This window comes from Entelurus aequoreus, linkage group LG17, assembly GCF_033978785.1.
Source record: "Entelurus aequoreus isolate RoL-2023_Sb linkage group LG17, RoL_Eaeq_v1.1, whole genome shotgun sequence".
NCBI classification, from domain to species: Eukaryota; Metazoa; Chordata; class Actinopteri; order Syngnathiformes; family Syngnathidae; genus Entelurus; species Entelurus aequoreus.
In genome coordinates this window covers 46,346,116-46,363,667 of record NC_084747.1, presented here as the reverse complement: position 1 = coordinate 46,363,667, position 17,552 = coordinate 46,346,116, and the positions used below count along the sequence as shown (strand labels likewise).

General features: G+C 37.0%; 1 protein-coding gene across 2 annotated transcripts in view; it reads left to right on the top strand.

Moving 5' to 3' along the window:
• Positions 1-17,552, top strand: part of cfap251 (cilia and flagella associated protein 251) — a 34,149-nt gene that overhangs the window by 12,105 nt on the left and 4,492 nt on the right. For both annotated transcript variants that reach the window (XM_062024277.1, XM_062024278.1), the window contains exons 8-20: positions 157-198; positions 2,308-2,579; positions 2,650-2,826; positions 5,728-5,978; positions 6,039-6,190; positions 7,862-8,038; positions 8,120-8,304; positions 10,261-10,375; positions 12,237-12,400; positions 12,619-12,709; positions 12,799-12,942; positions 15,265-15,493; positions 15,674-15,781. In XM_062024277.1, the coding sequence (XP_061880261.1) occupies positions 157-198; positions 2,308-2,579; positions 2,650-2,826; positions 5,728-5,978; positions 6,039-6,190; positions 7,862-8,038; positions 8,120-8,304; positions 10,261-10,375; positions 12,237-12,400; positions 12,619-12,709; positions 12,799-12,942; positions 15,265-15,493; positions 15,674-15,781 (2,107 nt within the window). The remainder of the gene's footprint in view (positions 1-156; positions 199-2,307; positions 2,580-2,649; positions 2,827-5,727; positions 5,979-6,038; positions 6,191-7,861; positions 8,039-8,119; positions 8,305-10,260; positions 10,376-12,236; positions 12,401-12,618; positions 12,710-12,798; positions 12,943-15,264; positions 15,494-15,673; positions 15,782-17,552) is intronic.

The following is a 17,552-nucleotide window of genomic DNA, read 5'->3' as shown; positions in this document are numbered from 1 at the left end:
ACAAAATATAGTACAAAGGTCAGAAATTCCACCACAATGCCCCTAATTTTTTTTTTTTTTTTTGTTTTTTTTTTTGAACATTGACTTTTTGCAGTGCTCTTCTGTTATGAAAACTGTTCAACTTTATTGCAATAAATTGTTGTTGTTGTTTTGTAGGCACAGAGCTGTTTGCAGTACGTTCCCCTCAAGATTATTAAGGTAAAGAGAGTAATTAAGTACACTTACACTAGGCTGGCCTAGTATTGGGTACCAAATTGTTTATTGTGTATATAACTGACATGTGTCAAGGTATCCGATACTTTTAAAGTTTGTGGTTTTTGCTGATGACCCAAATATTTTTGTTCTGGAGAAGACCTGCAGAAGCTCATGGAAGTAGTACAAATACATTGAAATGAAAATGTATGAATGAAAATCAAATTAATTGTTTTTTGGCAACCGGAAATGTCAAATTAATTCACATTTGGAAATTGATATCGTAGAGATTGAAAAAATATAGGAAAGTAACATTTTGGGTCCCAGTTTACACCATAAGCTGTGCTGGAATCTTATGTAAAAACAGCAAGAAGCATTGAAATTAAAAAAACAAAACACATCTTGAACCATAAAACCTTGCACACACTATATTATACACTCTTATTGCCATACCTTTATTACTGCATGGACGTCTAGGGATGCTCTCAAAAGTGTGTGTATATATATATATATATATATATATATATATATATATATATATATATATATATATATATATATATATATATATATATATATATATATATATATATATATATATATATATATATATATATATATATATATATACACACTACCGTTCAAAAGTTTGGGGTCACCCAAACAATTTTGTGGAATAGCCTTCATTTCTAAGAACAAGAATAGACTGTCGAGTTTCAGATGAAAGTTCTCTTTTTCTGGCCATTTTGAGCGTTTAATTGACCCCACAAATGTGATGCTCCAGAAACTCAATCTGCTCAAAGGAAGGTCAGTTTTGTAGCTTCTGTAACGAGCTAAACTGTTTTCAGATGTGTGAACATGATTGCGCAAGGGTTTTCTAATCATCAATTAGCCTTCTGAGCCAATGAGCAAACACATTGTACCATTAGAACACTGGAGTGATAGCTGCTGGAAATGGGCCGCTATACACCTATGTAGATATTGCACCAAAAACCAGACATTTGCAGCTAGAATAGTCATTTACCACATTAGTAATGTATAGAGTGTATTTCTTTAAAGTTAAGACTAGTTTAAAGTTATCTTCATTGAAAAGTACAGTGCTTTTCCTTCAAAAATAAGGACATTTCAATGTGACCCCAAACTTTTGAACGGTAGTGTATATATATATATATATTCCTTGCGCACTAATGGACTGAAAGAGCACGCACTTGGCGCGATGATGTCATGTTATCCATGGAAAAATGCATTTTTAGACCATATGATTTGCCTGAGCGGCTAGGAGACCCCGAGAGTAACAAGCGGTTGCCTTGTTGCCTTTCCATTAAGAACAATAGATTCGTTTTTAGTATAAGTTTGCTGGTTTCAAGAAATGTAATGCCGAGCGCATATCATTATGTCAAGATAATGACGAATATTTTTCAACATATTGAGCAAAAAAGTCTCTTTTTTTTTTTTCTACCAAGAAAAGTGCACTTGTTATTAGTGAGAATATACTTATTTTAAGGTATTTTTGGGTTCATTGAGGTTAGCTAATTTTACTTGTTTTGGAAAGTCTTGACAAGCCAAATTTTCTTGTTCTATTGGCAGATAATTTTGCTTATTTCAAATAAAATACCCCTCATTTTTGGAATTTTTTTTCTTGTTTTTGAACACTGACTTTTTGCAGTCTATCTATCTGTCTATCTATCTATCTATCTCAATCAACCCTGACCAGGATTCAAACCCAGTACCCCTGCCGTTCAAGAAAAATACTTAACGCTGTGCGCCACAGGAGCAAATGGGACTTTGTAGGGAAATTTTCCATTGCATTCTTATCAGTGACAGAGCAGGAAGGGGCCCCCCCAGGCATTGCGTGATCTGCATATATCTACAAATGTATATAAAACACAAACCAAACAAGCAAAAATGTGAAACTCCCAGTTCTGATTGGTTATTGCTTCAGTCAGTCAAGTTTAAGTGCTTATCATGACCTTGTCTTGTTGGCTCAAAATTGCCACGTTGTAAATCATTGTTAAACATGTGCATGTTTTTTTTTTATAAATATAATCAGATTTATAAGACTTGGTCGGAGGTTTTTCTCGTCACCTTGACAGATATTTTCCACTGTTTCCGCAGCTGGGTGACGAGGCCACCCTGAAACTGAACGCGTCTCTGTTTCCTCAATCCTCGCCCGAGTACTGCAACATCGTGAGAATGGTCCGCGGGCCTTTAAATCCCTCCGTGTTTCACTGGCAAGATTTCAAGGTGATAACGCCCACGGCGTCGGGCATCGTCATGATCTGGGAGCTGATGGAGGACTTGGTCTCCAACCGAAGCCTGAGCCGAGACAGAGTCAAGATCATCTCCCTGCAGGACCATCCCATCACAGTGCTCACCATTACAGACAGGTGCTTCCACACGGACGTCTTCACTGACATCTTGCTGTCTTCTAAACTCTGTTTTTGTCCGCCATGACAGCTGTATTGTCACCGGAGACACCCGAGGACATATCAACTTTTACGACGAAAACATGTTGCTGCTCACTTGGTACAACAATTTGAACCTGGACGCCATTGTTTCCATTTCTTTTTCCAAAGAGTTTGCACAAGGATACTTGGAGGATTGCACTGTGGAAGCCAAACCACTGATGAGCAGGTGAAAGGAACAACATATTGTTATAGTTCTTCACATACTTCTTCATTTCTTAACACCAAATGACTTCATTATACACATTTTAATACTGCAGTCATACTATTTTGTGCCTTATATTCTATACCAGATCTGGGCAAATTAAGGCCCGGGGGCCACATGCGGCCCGTTAAGCTTTTCAATCTGGCCCGCCGGACATTCCCAAATATTTTTTTTTAGATCTTTAAGATGGAAAGTGTAGCTGCCATTATGATGGGCAGTGATGTTTTCTAATGACCGTAAGTCTTCAACTATACAAAGTATTTCAATGCTTGGAATCTGCGCTTTTGGATGCTATACCAGTTACTATGGTAATATAATTAGTTACTACACTACAAAAACTGCAATCTAAGTAAGATTAAATATCTCAAATAAGGGTGATATTTGCATATTTTCTGTCTGATAAGATAATTCTTCTCACTAAGCAGATTTTATGTTAGAGTGTTTTACTTGTTTTAAGGGTTTTGGTCCTAAATGATCTCAGTAAAATATTACTTGTCAGTACGTGGACTGTGAGGGTTTTGTTTTCCCGAGATGCAAGTAAAGCTGGATCGGACATGGCGTGAGGGTAAGGACATCTTTTATTTTAACACTAACTACAAAATAGATACAAGAGGGTACAAACAAAAGGCGCGCACAAAGGCGGAGAACAAACTTGACTAATGAAACCAAAACTAGCACTTGGGCAAAAAACTATGAACAATAAACAAAAACTTACTTGGAACGCAGGGAACTATGGCAGAATTTCAAAGGTAGCATGGAGGTACAGAAGTAGCGTGGCATGACGTGAGCAGAGGTAATGTCCCCCGGCTGACTTCCTGGCAACAATGGGCTTAAATAATATAAACATGATTGACAACAGGTGCGCGAGTGCAAAACGTGAAACAGGTGAAACGAATGGTCGCTATGGCGACAAAACAAACAACAGTGCACAAAGAGTCCAAAAACAAAACCGGACATAACTAAAACATCATTTGTTTTTTCCTACCAAGAAAAGTGCACTTGTTATTAGTGAGAATATACTTATTTTAAGTATTTGTGGGTTCATTGAAGTTAGCTAATTTGACTTGTTTTGGAAAGTCTTGACAAGCCAAATTTTCTTGTTCTATTGGCAGATAATTTTGCTTAGTTCAAATAAAATACCCCTCATTTTTGTATTTTTTGTTTTTGTTTTTGAACACTGACTTTTTGCAGTGCATGGTAATCTATGTCACAGCAGCTCAGACGAGGCACCAAGCAGTGTGGGCGGGAAGCGTTTCCACAGACGCGGAAGGAGATTTTCACAACAAAGTTCTAAAGCTTAGTGATGTATCAGATGTATCAGATTGTAGGTGGGTTTATTTTCTACCCTTCGCGTTCATATTTCACTGTTTGTTGCATTTTTGTCGCGTTTCACTCGATTGTAAAATATGTCGATCGAAAGGGGGTGTGACATTCATATTTTGTCAATATTCAGTGTTTTATCGTTCATAGAAAAATGTAAAATTCCATTACGTTTTTTAAGGCGGTCTGTCATAACGTTTTTAGCATTCAATCAGACATTATTGTGAGGTTTTGTATTAGTGTTCCTAAAAATAGATATACCGGCCCCCAGACACATTTTGTGCTCTAAATGTGGCCCCCGAGTCAAAATAATTGCCCAGGCCTGTTCTATACACTTGTCTAAACTCTAGCATGTAATCTCATCCCCCATCTAAAGTATCTTCTGTTATTCATTCATCTCATCTCCCGTTTCATCACTCATTACACATCAAACATGTTTTTTCCCTCTTCTCATCCCATCCACATCTGATTTCATGCACTCATTTTTCATGTCAAAGAGAATCTCACCTTTCACCTCTCATTTCATATCTGGAATATAATCTCATTTTTCATTTCCAATCCAATCTTTTATCTACCGTGTAATTCTACTGCTTTTATATTTCTTGTATTTTATATTATTACTTTGAACTGTTTTATATTTAAATTTTTTATCCTGTAAAGCGTCTTTGAGTACTCTAAAAATGTATTATTATTATTATTATTCATTCAATCCCTTTTATTCTCATATGCTCTCACATGAAAAGTCATCTCTCACACTGCAAAAACTGAAATCTAAGTAAGATGAAATATCTCAAATAAGGGTGATATTTGCTTATTTTCTGTCTGATAAGATAATTCTTCTCACTAAGCAGATTTTATGTTAGTGTTCTACTTGTTTTAAGTGTTTTGGTCCTAAATGATCTCAGTAAGATATTACAGCTTGTTGCTGAGATTTTATGACCTATATTGAGTAAAACATCTATTAAACAAGACAAGAGGCAAAGAATCAAACAGAGACAGAATTCAATTTGGACTCAATATATTGAGGAGAGTCGTCTGTACACTGTATCCTTGGACAGTATCTTAGCACGCTCTGCCAAAAGATTGTATGCCTCCTTCTTTTATTTTGGACCTTCCCCGACCACATGGCCACGGCTGTTTCCAAAGGACAAAGGTTGCAAAAAGTTCACAGAAAAGGTCGTAAACATATCACAGGAAAGATAAGTTCAAAAAGACTTTGTAAAATAGTTCAAAAAGAGGTCCGTAAAATAGTTCAAAAAGAGTTCGTCTGGAAATTGGGCAGATCCTGTCATCTCTCCGTTTTGATGTCCTTGGGCCAGAACAACATCCTTCTGTTGATTACCATACATGAGAGAAAACAGAAAACCCTTCATGTGGCTCTCCCCCTTACACAGTGGAGTTTTACGAGAATTCTTCTTGGTAGGTTTCAAAGACAGCTTTTGTCTTCTCACCTGACAGAACTCAATGTAACACAAAGTTTTTTGTGATAATTTAGACACAATTATTCTAACAATACCATCTCATATGATCTCATGTCTTCCACAGGAACTTTGTGGTGTGCACAGTCAGCTCCACCATGGTTTATGTGAACGTTCAGAAGGGCATCTCCGAGGGCATCCTTCAGGAGAACTGCGACCCCCTCCACGCGGTGGCCTGCCATCCCATACGGCCAGTTGTTGTCATGGGCAACCACAAGGGCACCTTAAAGGCCTGGGACTACGAACAGAAGCGAACCGTCTGTTGCAAGGTCTTTGAGAAAGACAAAGAGATCCAGTGTGTCACATTCGACCCTCAAGGTGAGACCGTTGATTGACTGATGACGTACAGTATCAACCACCGTGACATTCACTCAACAGGGCGCTACCTGGCTATTGGATTCGCAAGTGGAGCTGTTCACTTTCTGGATCCCGACACTTTACAAAGTGATCCAAAGGAATGTTTTGACTACCCCAAAGACAGCATCAGCCACATGAGTTTTTCCTCAGACTCCTGCTACCTGGCCACTGCGGTAGGTATGTTTTATTCACTGTGCAGCGGGACCTCGGTTATCGTACGGCCAAACATTGTGCATAACAGACTAGTTCGTTTGTATCATTCTGTGGAACGGAGTGGCCAAAGACAAAAATCCCATGCGTCAGCAACTCAGTCTCTGTGAAGAATGGATTATGGTTCTTTTAGAGATGGAACTGTATAGATCAGGGCTATTCAACTGGTGGCCTGGGGGCCAAATCTGGCCTTGGAATGATACCTATAGGTGCCAGACTTCAGTTCAAAACTTGGGAAACTCAAGAACATAATATGAGTTAACTCAATTTGGTTCAATTTGAGGAGAGACGCTTGGACATCTGTACCCTTGTACAGTGTCATTACGCTCTGCCAAAATATTGTACGTCTTCCCCTTTATTTGGACTTTCTCTGACCACACGACAACAGCTGCTTCTAAGGGACGAGGTCATAAACAGTTCACAGAGAAGGTCGTAAAACAGTTCAAAGAAGAGGTCCGTAAAAGAGTTCAAAGAGAGGTTCGTAAAACAGTTCAAAAAGAGGTCACCTGGAGTGGAGTCTGGTCCTGCTTCCTCTTCGCTTTTGTAGTTCTCGGGTCAGACAATATCTTTCTGTTTGATTACAATACATGAAAGAAACAGAACACCTTCATTTTGCTTCCCCCCCTACACAGTGGAGTTTTACGAACCTTACTCTTGGTAGGTTCCAAAGACAGCTTTTGCTTCTCACCAGGCACTCAATGTAACACAAAGTTTTTGTGATAACTTACCGTAATTTCCGGACTATAAGCCGCACCTGACTATAAGCCGCACCAGCTAAATTTAGGGGAAAATACAGATTGCTCCATATATAAGCCGCACCCGACTATAAGCCGCAGGGTTTTGATGTGTAATTAGCGTAGTATATAGGGGTTCCTGCTACCACGGAGGGGATTGTCGGGACAGAGATGACTGTTTGGGAACGCAAAGCGTCCCATTTATTAACAATAAATCTTTCAATCATTCAATCAAACTTTCACATCTTTGACATGGCGAACAGCATTCGTGCAGAGTACAAATAATACAACGGTGCAAAGTAATACAAAGTGCTCGCCTGTACGTTATCAAAATAACCAGCCTGAAAAGTCAGTCTTTAATCATTGTGTCATCGTCTTCCTCCTGCGTACTAAAACCACCGAAATCCTCTTCGTCGGTGTCGGAGAAGAACAGGCCGTAAATAAGCCGCACTGTTGTATAAGCCGCAGGGACCAGAACGAGGGGGAAAAGTAGCGGCTTATAGTCCGGAAATTACGGTAGAAACAATTATTCTAACAATAGTAGACATTACTTTGATTTGCCTTGTCACCAATAACACAAAGCCAAGATATCGTTGTTTTGTTCAGTTTGCATAGCTAACAAATATTGACCTACATTGGATTAGTTTAGCATCTTTAATGCAAAAAAAGTATCAAAATCCTTACATTTTTGCTATACCACCTTTTATACGGTTACAAACTGATTTTAATCATACCAGTTTTACACTGCAATCTTTGCTCCGGTTGCTACGACTGTCCACACTACATACGGTGTTGCTGCTATTGGAACTTTAATTTGCCTGAGAGGACACACTCAGGGGACTAAATAAAGTTCTGATCTAAAATCTAATCTGAGACCAGATGTTGCCCTCTCACCTCTAGGATGTCGGGAAAGCCATCACCATATTCCGCTTGAAAACCACTGAGGACTCTCTGCCCCACTGGATCTACATGGGCAGATACCGCTCCCACTACAAACCCATTACGGACCTTCTGTTCGGGGTGCACCAGGACAGTGCCAAGCCCAGGCTGTTCACCCTGGGCAAGGACCGCATGCTGGTGAGTCCACCTCCAGGTCCCTAAGTCTGTAAGATACACTGCAGTTTGGTGTATTGACGATCCGCTGTCCGTGGCTAATAGGTGGAATACGACCTGGAGAACAGTGACTTGGACCAGATTGTCATCTCCAGTGCAAAGCGCATTGAGCAAAGTGCTGTGCCAATATGCATGACGTGGTACCCGCCCCTCGGCGCCGAGCAATTTTTCGTCATTGCTTCGGACCAGTACAAGATGAAGCTTTTCAACAGCACCACCAAACTGTGCAGGTAACATGATCAAGGGAATTAAGGCAAAGATAGCATGATGAGGACTTTTTATAAACATTCATTTCAATTAGACATTTAGAGTCTCATATTCTACAATTTTCGCCAACTTTACATAAGTCATAATAATGTGTTGTCCGAAATCTAGCCTTGATGTCGGAATTTTTCCGAAGCCCCACCTGGAGCACACTGTAAAAAAAATCCTATTTTTATGGTTAATTTACTCTAAATTTCTACTGTAATTTTTCTATTTTTTTAAAATAGTTTATAAAACTGTAGAATTTAAGACATTATCTGTAAATAAACAATCCGCCTGTTATTTTAAGTAATATGCCAGTAATGACAAACTATGTATATTTCTTTTTTTTTTACAGAAAAATACCAAATTAATTATACATATCATTTTCTGTTTTCTTAAATTACTTTTAAATTCATGTAAAATTACAGTAATGATCTTTTATTAAATATGTAGCTTGTTATATAAAAGTCTATGTCCATACTAACAATCTAACAGAATAAAGGTATTTTTCTGCAGAACTGTTTGCATCGTCACTTTATTTAAGGTGGTTGATCTTAACAATTCAGAAAAAATCTGTAAAATAATGGTATTTTTCTGTGGAACTGCCAGCATTGTCACTTCATTAAAGGTGTTTGATCGTAATAATTTGGAAAAACTCTGTATAATAAAGGTATTTTTCTGCAGAACTGTTTGCATCGTCACTTTATTAAAGGTGGTTGATCTTAATAATTGAGTAAAAATCTGTAAAATTATGATATTTTTACGCAAAACGATTCATGAAAATTTCTGTAAATATAATGTTTTTGATCATTGTTTGGTTTACAATGTTTTACTTTAATTTTATGGTTTTCGTTTGGCAGCCATAGCTGCCAGTAGATGACCGTTTTTTTACAGAATTTTTTTTTACAGTGCACATCATTTTGTGTGTCTGTAGCTTTAATGCTAATGAGCTGTGTTTGTCTTATCGTGTACTTATTGTGTGCTGTATCCACTTTTAACACATAGATTGTTACTCTGCACTTGTCCAAATACACATATTTTTTTGTTTGTTTACAAAGCTAACCAAAGGAGTGGTGGCTTCATCTAGCAAGGGGGAAAGTTTGGCCAATTACAGAATTGTGGAGACAACATCTGCCTAAGGGGGCCCAATGTGATTTAACTTCATGGGGCCTGAAATTCCTGTTGAGGCCCCTGGGTGGCTCCCCCTCATCAGTAAAATAAAGATATTCACCCATCATCTGAATCAAAGGTGTCAAATTCAAGGCCCGGGGGCCAGATGTGGACGCTACTTCATTATATTTGGCCCTCGAAAGCCTGGAAATAATATGTATCAATAAAGTACTGTAACTTTTCTTACTAAATGTATTATTTCTTTCTATTTTGGGAGAAAACAAGTTAACTTAAATATTGTCTAATTATGCAAAAATATATCATCAAACATTCAAACCATTTTTTAAATAGCAATAAATACTAATAATAGTGACTTCAAAGCAAGTTATCATCAAATTGTGCAATGTAAAAGTAGCAATAGATTTCATGGTAAAAGTGTGAAATTTACTGTGGTTTTTACAGCATTTTTCTCTAAATGAAAAAAACAGCACTTTTTATACTGTAATAAACTGTGGTGCCGTTTTGGCATTTACAGTAATACAACGGAAAATCTACAGTTGTTGATTTGCGGTAAAAAACAAAAAAAACAAAAACTGTCAGCCCAGGAGCCAAAATGTTATTGTAAAATTGCATTTTTTTAAATTTACAGTAAAAAAAAAAAAAAAAGTCAATTTTTGTACCAAAAAAAACGCAGTACTTTTTTTCCATATACAGTAGTATACACAACATTTTGAGGTCAACATTTCAGGGGCCAAACATAACTGCGGTGTGGCTCTCAGTGAAAACGACTTTGACACCTCTGATCTAAATGATGTGTGTGTTTACAACAGAAAGACTCTCCTCGGCCCAACTTATGGAAGTCCAATTAAGAAAATAGGGAATTTACCCACATCTAAAAACAACGAGGCAGGATCGTATTACATGGCATACATCACAGAGGACAAGGTCAGTGATGACATTTGTAGCAATTCCTATTCAACACAACCGAGCCATGATAAATGCTGATTTTATAAGCCAGTGGTACTCCTCGTCGATTCGAGTGGAAATGGCGGGCATTTCCCCATTTGATCGCCGACATCAAAAAGTGTCAAAAAGTCGGGATTTTTTCCAAGTGTCAAAAAGTCAGGATTTTTTCTAAGTGTCAAAAAATTGGGATTTTTTTCTGTCAAAAAGTTGGGATTTTTTTCTAAGTGTCAAAAAGTCTGGATTTTTTTGTCAAAAAATCAGGATTTTTTCTAAATGTCAAAAATTGGGATTTTTCTGTGAAAAAGTTTGGATTTTTTTCTAAGTGTCAAAAAATACTACTCAGTGGCCTAGTGGTTGGAGTGTCCGCCCTGAGATCGGTAGGTTGTGAGTTCAAACCGAGTCATACCAAAGACTATAAAAATGGGACCCATTACCTCCCTGCTTGGCACTCAGCATCAAGGGTTGGAATTGGGGGTTAAATCACCAAAAATGATTCTCGGGCGCGGCACCACTGCTGCCCAATGCTCCCCTCACCTCCCAGGGGGTGAACAAGGAGATGGGTCAAATGCAGAGGACAAATTCCACCACACCTAGTGTGTGTGTGACAATCATTGGTACTTTAACTTTAACATCTGGATTTTTTTGGTCAAAAGAAGGGATTTTTTCTAAGTGTCAAAAAGTCCGGATTTTTTTAGTCAAAAAATCTGGATTTTTTTAGTCAAAAAATCTGGATTTTTTTAGTCAAAAAATCTGGATTTTTTTCCAAGTGCTAAAAAATCCGGATTTTTCCTAAGTGTCAAAAAATCCAGATTTTTTTCTAAGTGTCAAAAAGTCTGGATTTCTTTTGTCAAAAAAAAAGGATTATTTCTATGTGTCAATAAATTGAGATTTTTTCTGTGAAAAAATTGGGATTTTTTTCCAAGGGTTAAAAAAATCTGGATTTTTTCTTAGTGTAAAAAAATCTGGATTTTTTCTAAGTGTAAAAGATTCTGGATTTTTTTGGTCAAAAAATTTGGTTTTTTCTAAATGTCAAAAAATTGGGATTTTTTGTAAATGTCAAAAAATTGGGATTTTTTTCTAAATGTCAAAAAATTGGGATTTTTTTCTAAATGTCAAAAAAATTGGGATTTTTCCTGTGAAAAAATGGGGATTTTTTCTAAGTGTCAAAAAGTTGGGATGATTTTGTAAGTGTCAGAAAAATCGGGATTTTTTCCAAGTGTCAAAAAAATTGGGATTTTTTCTAAATGTCAAAAATCCGGGGTGTTTTTGGTTAAAAAGAAGGGATTTTTTCTAAGTGTCAAAAAGTCTATATTTTTTTCGTCAAAAAGAAGGGATTTTTTTTCCAAGTGTCAAAAAGTCAGAATTTTTTTGTCTAAAAATATGGATTTTTTTCCCAAGTGTTAAAAAGTCAGGATTTTTTCTAAGTGTCAAAAAGTTGGGATTTTTTCTGTCAAAAATTCGGGATTTTTTTCAAGTGTCAAAAAGTCGCCCTTCTAGAAGGTCTTACTGACAACAACTCGTGATCTGATTGGCTATCGCAACTGTCTATTAAAGTGCATAGACGATTTTGTGTAAAAAAAATAAATATAAAGACATTTGAGAAGATTGGAATTTTTTCAACAAAGCTTTTCTTGTGGAATACCTGATGCGGCCCAGCCCCAAAGAGACTCTGCCTCCAGCGGCCCCCATGTAAACTGAGTTTGAGACCCCTGGTCTATGATAAAGAAGCTGTTCCGCGTTGTTCTCTGAGGTTTTTTACATGCCTACGTCTTTTTGTCGACTGCAATTTTAAAAACAAGATTCAGTATTGGTCACAATTTGCTGCTTCTATGTCCTCCAGATCGGACTCCAGATTCTTCCACTGGATGGGAACCCCTTCAAGTCCCACGCTGTCGTCTGCCATCCGACGGGCGTGTCTACGTTTGCCCACTCGCATGACGGACGCTTTGTTTTCACTGCGGGGGGAGCGGACTGCACCGTGCTGTCATGGCAGATAAGCTACAAGTAACATATACGCTCATGTGACAAAAAAATGTGTGTTTGTGTAAGATAACGTTTCTACTGCTGCACAAGTAGGGGTCAATTTTGTTCCAAAACATATTGAGCACACCCCACAGGGGACGCCACAAATGTAAATTTACAGTAAAAAGAAAAAAATGCAGCTCCTGTAATGTGTTTTATTAAATTTGATACCAAATGTTTTGCCCTTGTTATGAGTGCAGTGCCCTGGAGGGAGCAGCAGCTTTGGGAGGAAAGGATTTGACGCCTTACTACACTCTACTAGAGGGAGGCAAGGATGGCAAATTCTACAGAGTGAGCTTACATTTTGTATTAAAAACCTTACAGAACGAGAAACATGTCTACTTTTACAAATGCATGTTATGATGATCTCTGTACTTTAGGAAATTGAGGACTTTTTCTACTACTGCCAAATCCATAATCAAGGCCTGGAGTCAATGGACACACGTCGGCTGTCTGCCAATATTCCTTTGACGGAAGTCACCTCGTTGGTGCGGGCTTTGGCCTTCTTCCCTACTGAACAAGAGGTATTTCTGAGAATTCTAAAGTGAAACCCGCTTATGTTGACACCCGCGGACGAAATTTGGATTTCAGAAGTGCAGAGGACACAACTCGCTTGCGGACATGGGGCGTGGTTGAAGGGATTGGATGCATGTGTTGGAGTAATACGATTGGTAAACAAATTGTTTAATAATTCACAGATCCATTTTTGCTCAGAAACGACCCCTTTGAGTCTCATATTTTATGCTGACAAAAGCGGTCAACTATGTAGGGCGGGGCGATTTATCGAGTTTGTAAGATATATCGATATATTTAAAAACAAGATATGAATTAAGAAAATATCGTAATATTGATAGAATTTATTTCACGTTAAAATGACCAGACGCTGCTTATTTGTTGGGTTCCTTGTTCTCCCCCGCACCTCCTAAACCCCTCCCTTTCCTCCTTCCAAGACGTGCTTGCACGTATAAGAACATTCATGATTGGTTGGTTGTTTACTGGATTTTTTTTGTCAAAAAATCTGGATTTTTTTTGTCAAAAAATCTGGATTAAAAATCTGGATTTTTTTTTTCCCTCTGGATTTTTTTTCCAAGTGTCAAAAAATTTGGATTTTTTTTGTCAAAAAATCTGGATTAAAAATCTGGATTTTTTTTTCCCTCTGGATTTTTTTTCCAAGTGTCAAAAAATTTGGATTTACTAGGAAAAAATTGGGATTTTTGAAGAAAGTGTCAAAAAAATCTGGATTTTTTCTAAATGTCAAAAATTTTGGATTTTTTTTGTCAAAAAATCTGGATTATTTTGTCAAAAAATCTGGATTAAAAATCCGGATTTTTTTTCCTCTGGATTTTTTTTCCAAGTGTCAAAAAATCTGCATTTTTTTAAAGTGTCCAAAAATTTGGATTTACTGGGAAAAAATTGGGATTTTTGAAGGAAGTGTCAAAAATGTGTGATTTTTTCTGTCAAAAAATCTGGATTTTTTTTGTCAAAAAATCGGGATTTTTTTTGTCAAAAAATCTGGATTTTTTTTGGTCAAAAAATCTGGATTAAAAATCTGGATTTTTTTTCCTCTGGATTTTTTTTCCAGGTGTCAAAAAATCTGCATTTTTTTAAAGTGTCAAAAAATTTGGATTTACTAGGAAAAAATCTGGATTTTTGAAGAAAGTGTCAAAAAAATCTGGATTTTTTCTAAATGTCAAAAATTTAGGAGGTTTTTTTGTCAAAAAATCTGGATTTTTTTTTGTCAAAAAATCTGGATTAAAAATCCGGATTTTTTTTCCTCTGGATTTTTTTTCCAAGTGTCAAAAAATCTGCATTTTTTTAAAGTGTCCAAAAATTTGGATTTACTGGGAAAAAATTGGGATTTTTGAAGAAAGTGTCAAAAATGTGGGATTTCTTTTGTCAAAAAATCTGGATTTTTTTTTTTGTCAAAAAATCAGGATTTTTTTTTTAATAAAAAAATCAGGATTTTTTTTTAAATAAAAAAATCTGGATTTTTTTTGTCAAAAAATCTGGATTTTTTTTTGTCAAAAAATCTGGATTTTTTTTTGGTCAAAAAATCTGGATTTTTTTGGTCAAAAAATCTGGATTGAAAGTCTGGATTTTTTTTCCTCTGGATTTTTTTTCCAAGTGTCAAAAAATCTGCATTTTTTTAAAGTGTCAAAAAAATTTGGATTTACTAGGACAAAATTGGGATTTTTGAAGAAAGTGTCAAAAAAATCTGGATTTTTTCTAAATGTCAAAAATTTGGGATTTTTTTTGTCAAAAAATCTGGATTTTTTTTGTAAAAAAATCTGGATTAAAAATCCGGATTTTTTTTCCTCTGGATTTCTTTTCCAAGTGTCAAAAAATCTGCATTTTTTTTAAAGTGTCAAAAAATTTGGATTTACTGGGAAAAAATTGGGATTTTCGAAGAAAGTGTCAAAAAAATCTGGATTTTTTCTAAATGTCAAAAATTTGGGATTTTTTTGGTCAAAAAATCTGGATTTTTTTGGTCAAAAAATCTGGATTTTTGTGGTCAAAAAATCTGGATTTTTGTGGTCAAAAAATCTGGATTAAAAATCCGGATTTTTTTTCCTCTGGATTTCTTTTCCAAGTGCCAAAAAATCAGCATTTTTTTAAAGTGTCCAAAAATTTGGATTTACTGGGAAAAAATTGGGATTTTTGAAGAAAGTGTCAAAAATGTGGGATTTTTTTTGTCAAAAAATCTGGATTTTTTTCCAAATGTCAAAAAGTCTGGATTTTTTTTGGTTGATGAGGTGGTCGACATAAATAGGTTGTCAACACAGGCAGGTCCGATTTAAGCAGAATACATTACAAATCCAATAAGAAATTAAATTTTTTCATGATAGGTAGAAGACATGCTAAATGAGATCAAGCTTAGCAAATACGCCGAAACGGGAGAATACACGACGGACATCAACCTGGAGGAGTTGATCAAGCTCTATGTCAACCATCGGCCGGCCTTTGGCATCTCCAGCGATGAGATCGCTCAAGCTTTCCGTGTCCTCGGCGACGCAAACACGGCAGGACGGCCTGTTCTGCAGAGAGATGAGCTGCTGGAAATCCTGCAGGTCCGAGGTACGTTGGCCAAAATAAGTCTTATTACTTTTTATGCGTAAACTACCCAGCCTGTTCATTGACTGCCTCTGTCTTGTCTGAGCACACTCAGCTCAAAAATCGCGCTTTCCACACTTTTTTTTATTCACCTTTATGATGGAGGCTGTTTATTTTGTTATTATGTGTTCTATACTTCAACAGGCGAAGTCATGACAGAAGATGAGCTGGCGGAGTGTTTCACTTCACTTTTCGGCTACATTGAAGTCAAAGATGAGGAGAGTACAGAGCCCCATTTTTCTAAATCTAATGGTATGTACACCTACTACTATAGTATGTATACTTTAGATTAGGGCGGTTAAACGATTCAAATAGTTAATCGCAATTAATCGTAGTTTGTCCATAGTTAACTCATAATTAATCGCAAATAAATAAAAAAAATGCATTTTTATTTTTAAACTTACACCTTTCGTGCACTGCAAAAACTGAAATCTAAGTAAGATGAAATATCTCAAATAAGGGTGATATTTGCTTAATTTCTGTCTGATAAGATAATTCTTCTCACTAAGCAGATTTTATGTTAGAGTGTTTTACTTGTTTTAAGGGTTTTGGTCCTAGATGATCTCAGTAAGATATTACAGCTTTTTGCTGAGATTTTATGACCTATATTGAGTAAAACATGCTTGAAACTATTTTTTTCCAAATGTCCAAAACACACCCAGCAATGGTGCACAGGAAGGCGGGGAAAAAGAGGGGAAAAGGCGGCCAAAATGGTCAAAAGTCCCAATTGTGTCCAAAATACCTCCGCAGGTTGCAGTCCCACGAGTCTCGCCGCCGGCCGCACAAGTCCCGGTTGTCCAAATGTCCAAAACGCACCCAGCAAAGTCCCACGGGAATTGGGAGAGAAAAGTGAGAAAAGTTGGCAAAAGTCCCCAAAAATGTTCAAAATACCTACCCAGGTTCGAGTCCCACAAGTCCCGCCGCCGGCCGCGCAAGTCCCGGGATGCCCAAAATGTCCATAACACACCCAGCCGAGTCCCACGGGAAGGGGGGATAAAAGTTGGAAAAGTCGGCAAAAGTCCCCAAAATTTTCTAAACACCTACCCAGGTTCGAGTCCCACTTGGCACTCGAACTCGGGTGTGATTTTTGAACATTTTACCGACTTTTCTCACGTTTCTCCCCGCCTTCCCATGGGACTTTTCCGGGTGTGTTTTAGACATTTTGGGCATCCCGGCCGGCGGCGGGACTTGTGGGACTCGAACCTGGGTAGGTATTTTTAACATTTTTGGGACTTTTGCCGACTTTTCCAACTTTTATCCCCCCTGCCCGTGGGACTCGGCTGGGTGTGTTATGGACATTTTGGGCATCCCGGGACTTGCGCAGCCATACATAAAAAAAATTGTTCGAGTGTTTTACTTGTTTTAAGGGTTTTGGTCCTAAATGATCTCAGTAAGATATTACAGCTTGTTGCTGAGATTTGATGACCTATATTGAGTAAAACATGCTTGAAACTAGAATATCAACTGTTGCAAAGCTGTGTCATCAACACTCACAAGTATAAAACTACTTTTTTAAAGTAATCATTTCTTATTTCAAGCATGTAAAAAAATAATCATGACTTTGACACAATTGTGTCTCATATTAAAACAGATGACAGCGAAATGGACTTTGCTGTTTTATTTTCAATGAAACAATAGAAAATACGTACTCATGTAGTAGTACAGTTGTTATTAGTGAGGATATACTTATTCTAAGGGATTTTTGGGTTCATTGAGGTTAGCTCATTTTACTTGTTTTGGAAAGTCTTGACAAGCCAAATTTTCTTGTTCTATTGGCAGATAATTTTGCTTAGTTCAAGTAAAATACCCCTAATTTAAAAAAAAAATTATTGTTTTTGAACACTGACTTTTTGCAGTGTGGGACTGGACAATTTGTTTGATTTATTAATCGCAGTCGTGTTTTGCTTAATTGTTGGGACAGAAAAGCAAGCCCAAATAAGTAAACCACAGTTTCCAAAATAAGCCCAAAAAAACAACCCGCTACTCATGAACTTTTCAAGCAACTTTAGGAAAAAAGTTTCTT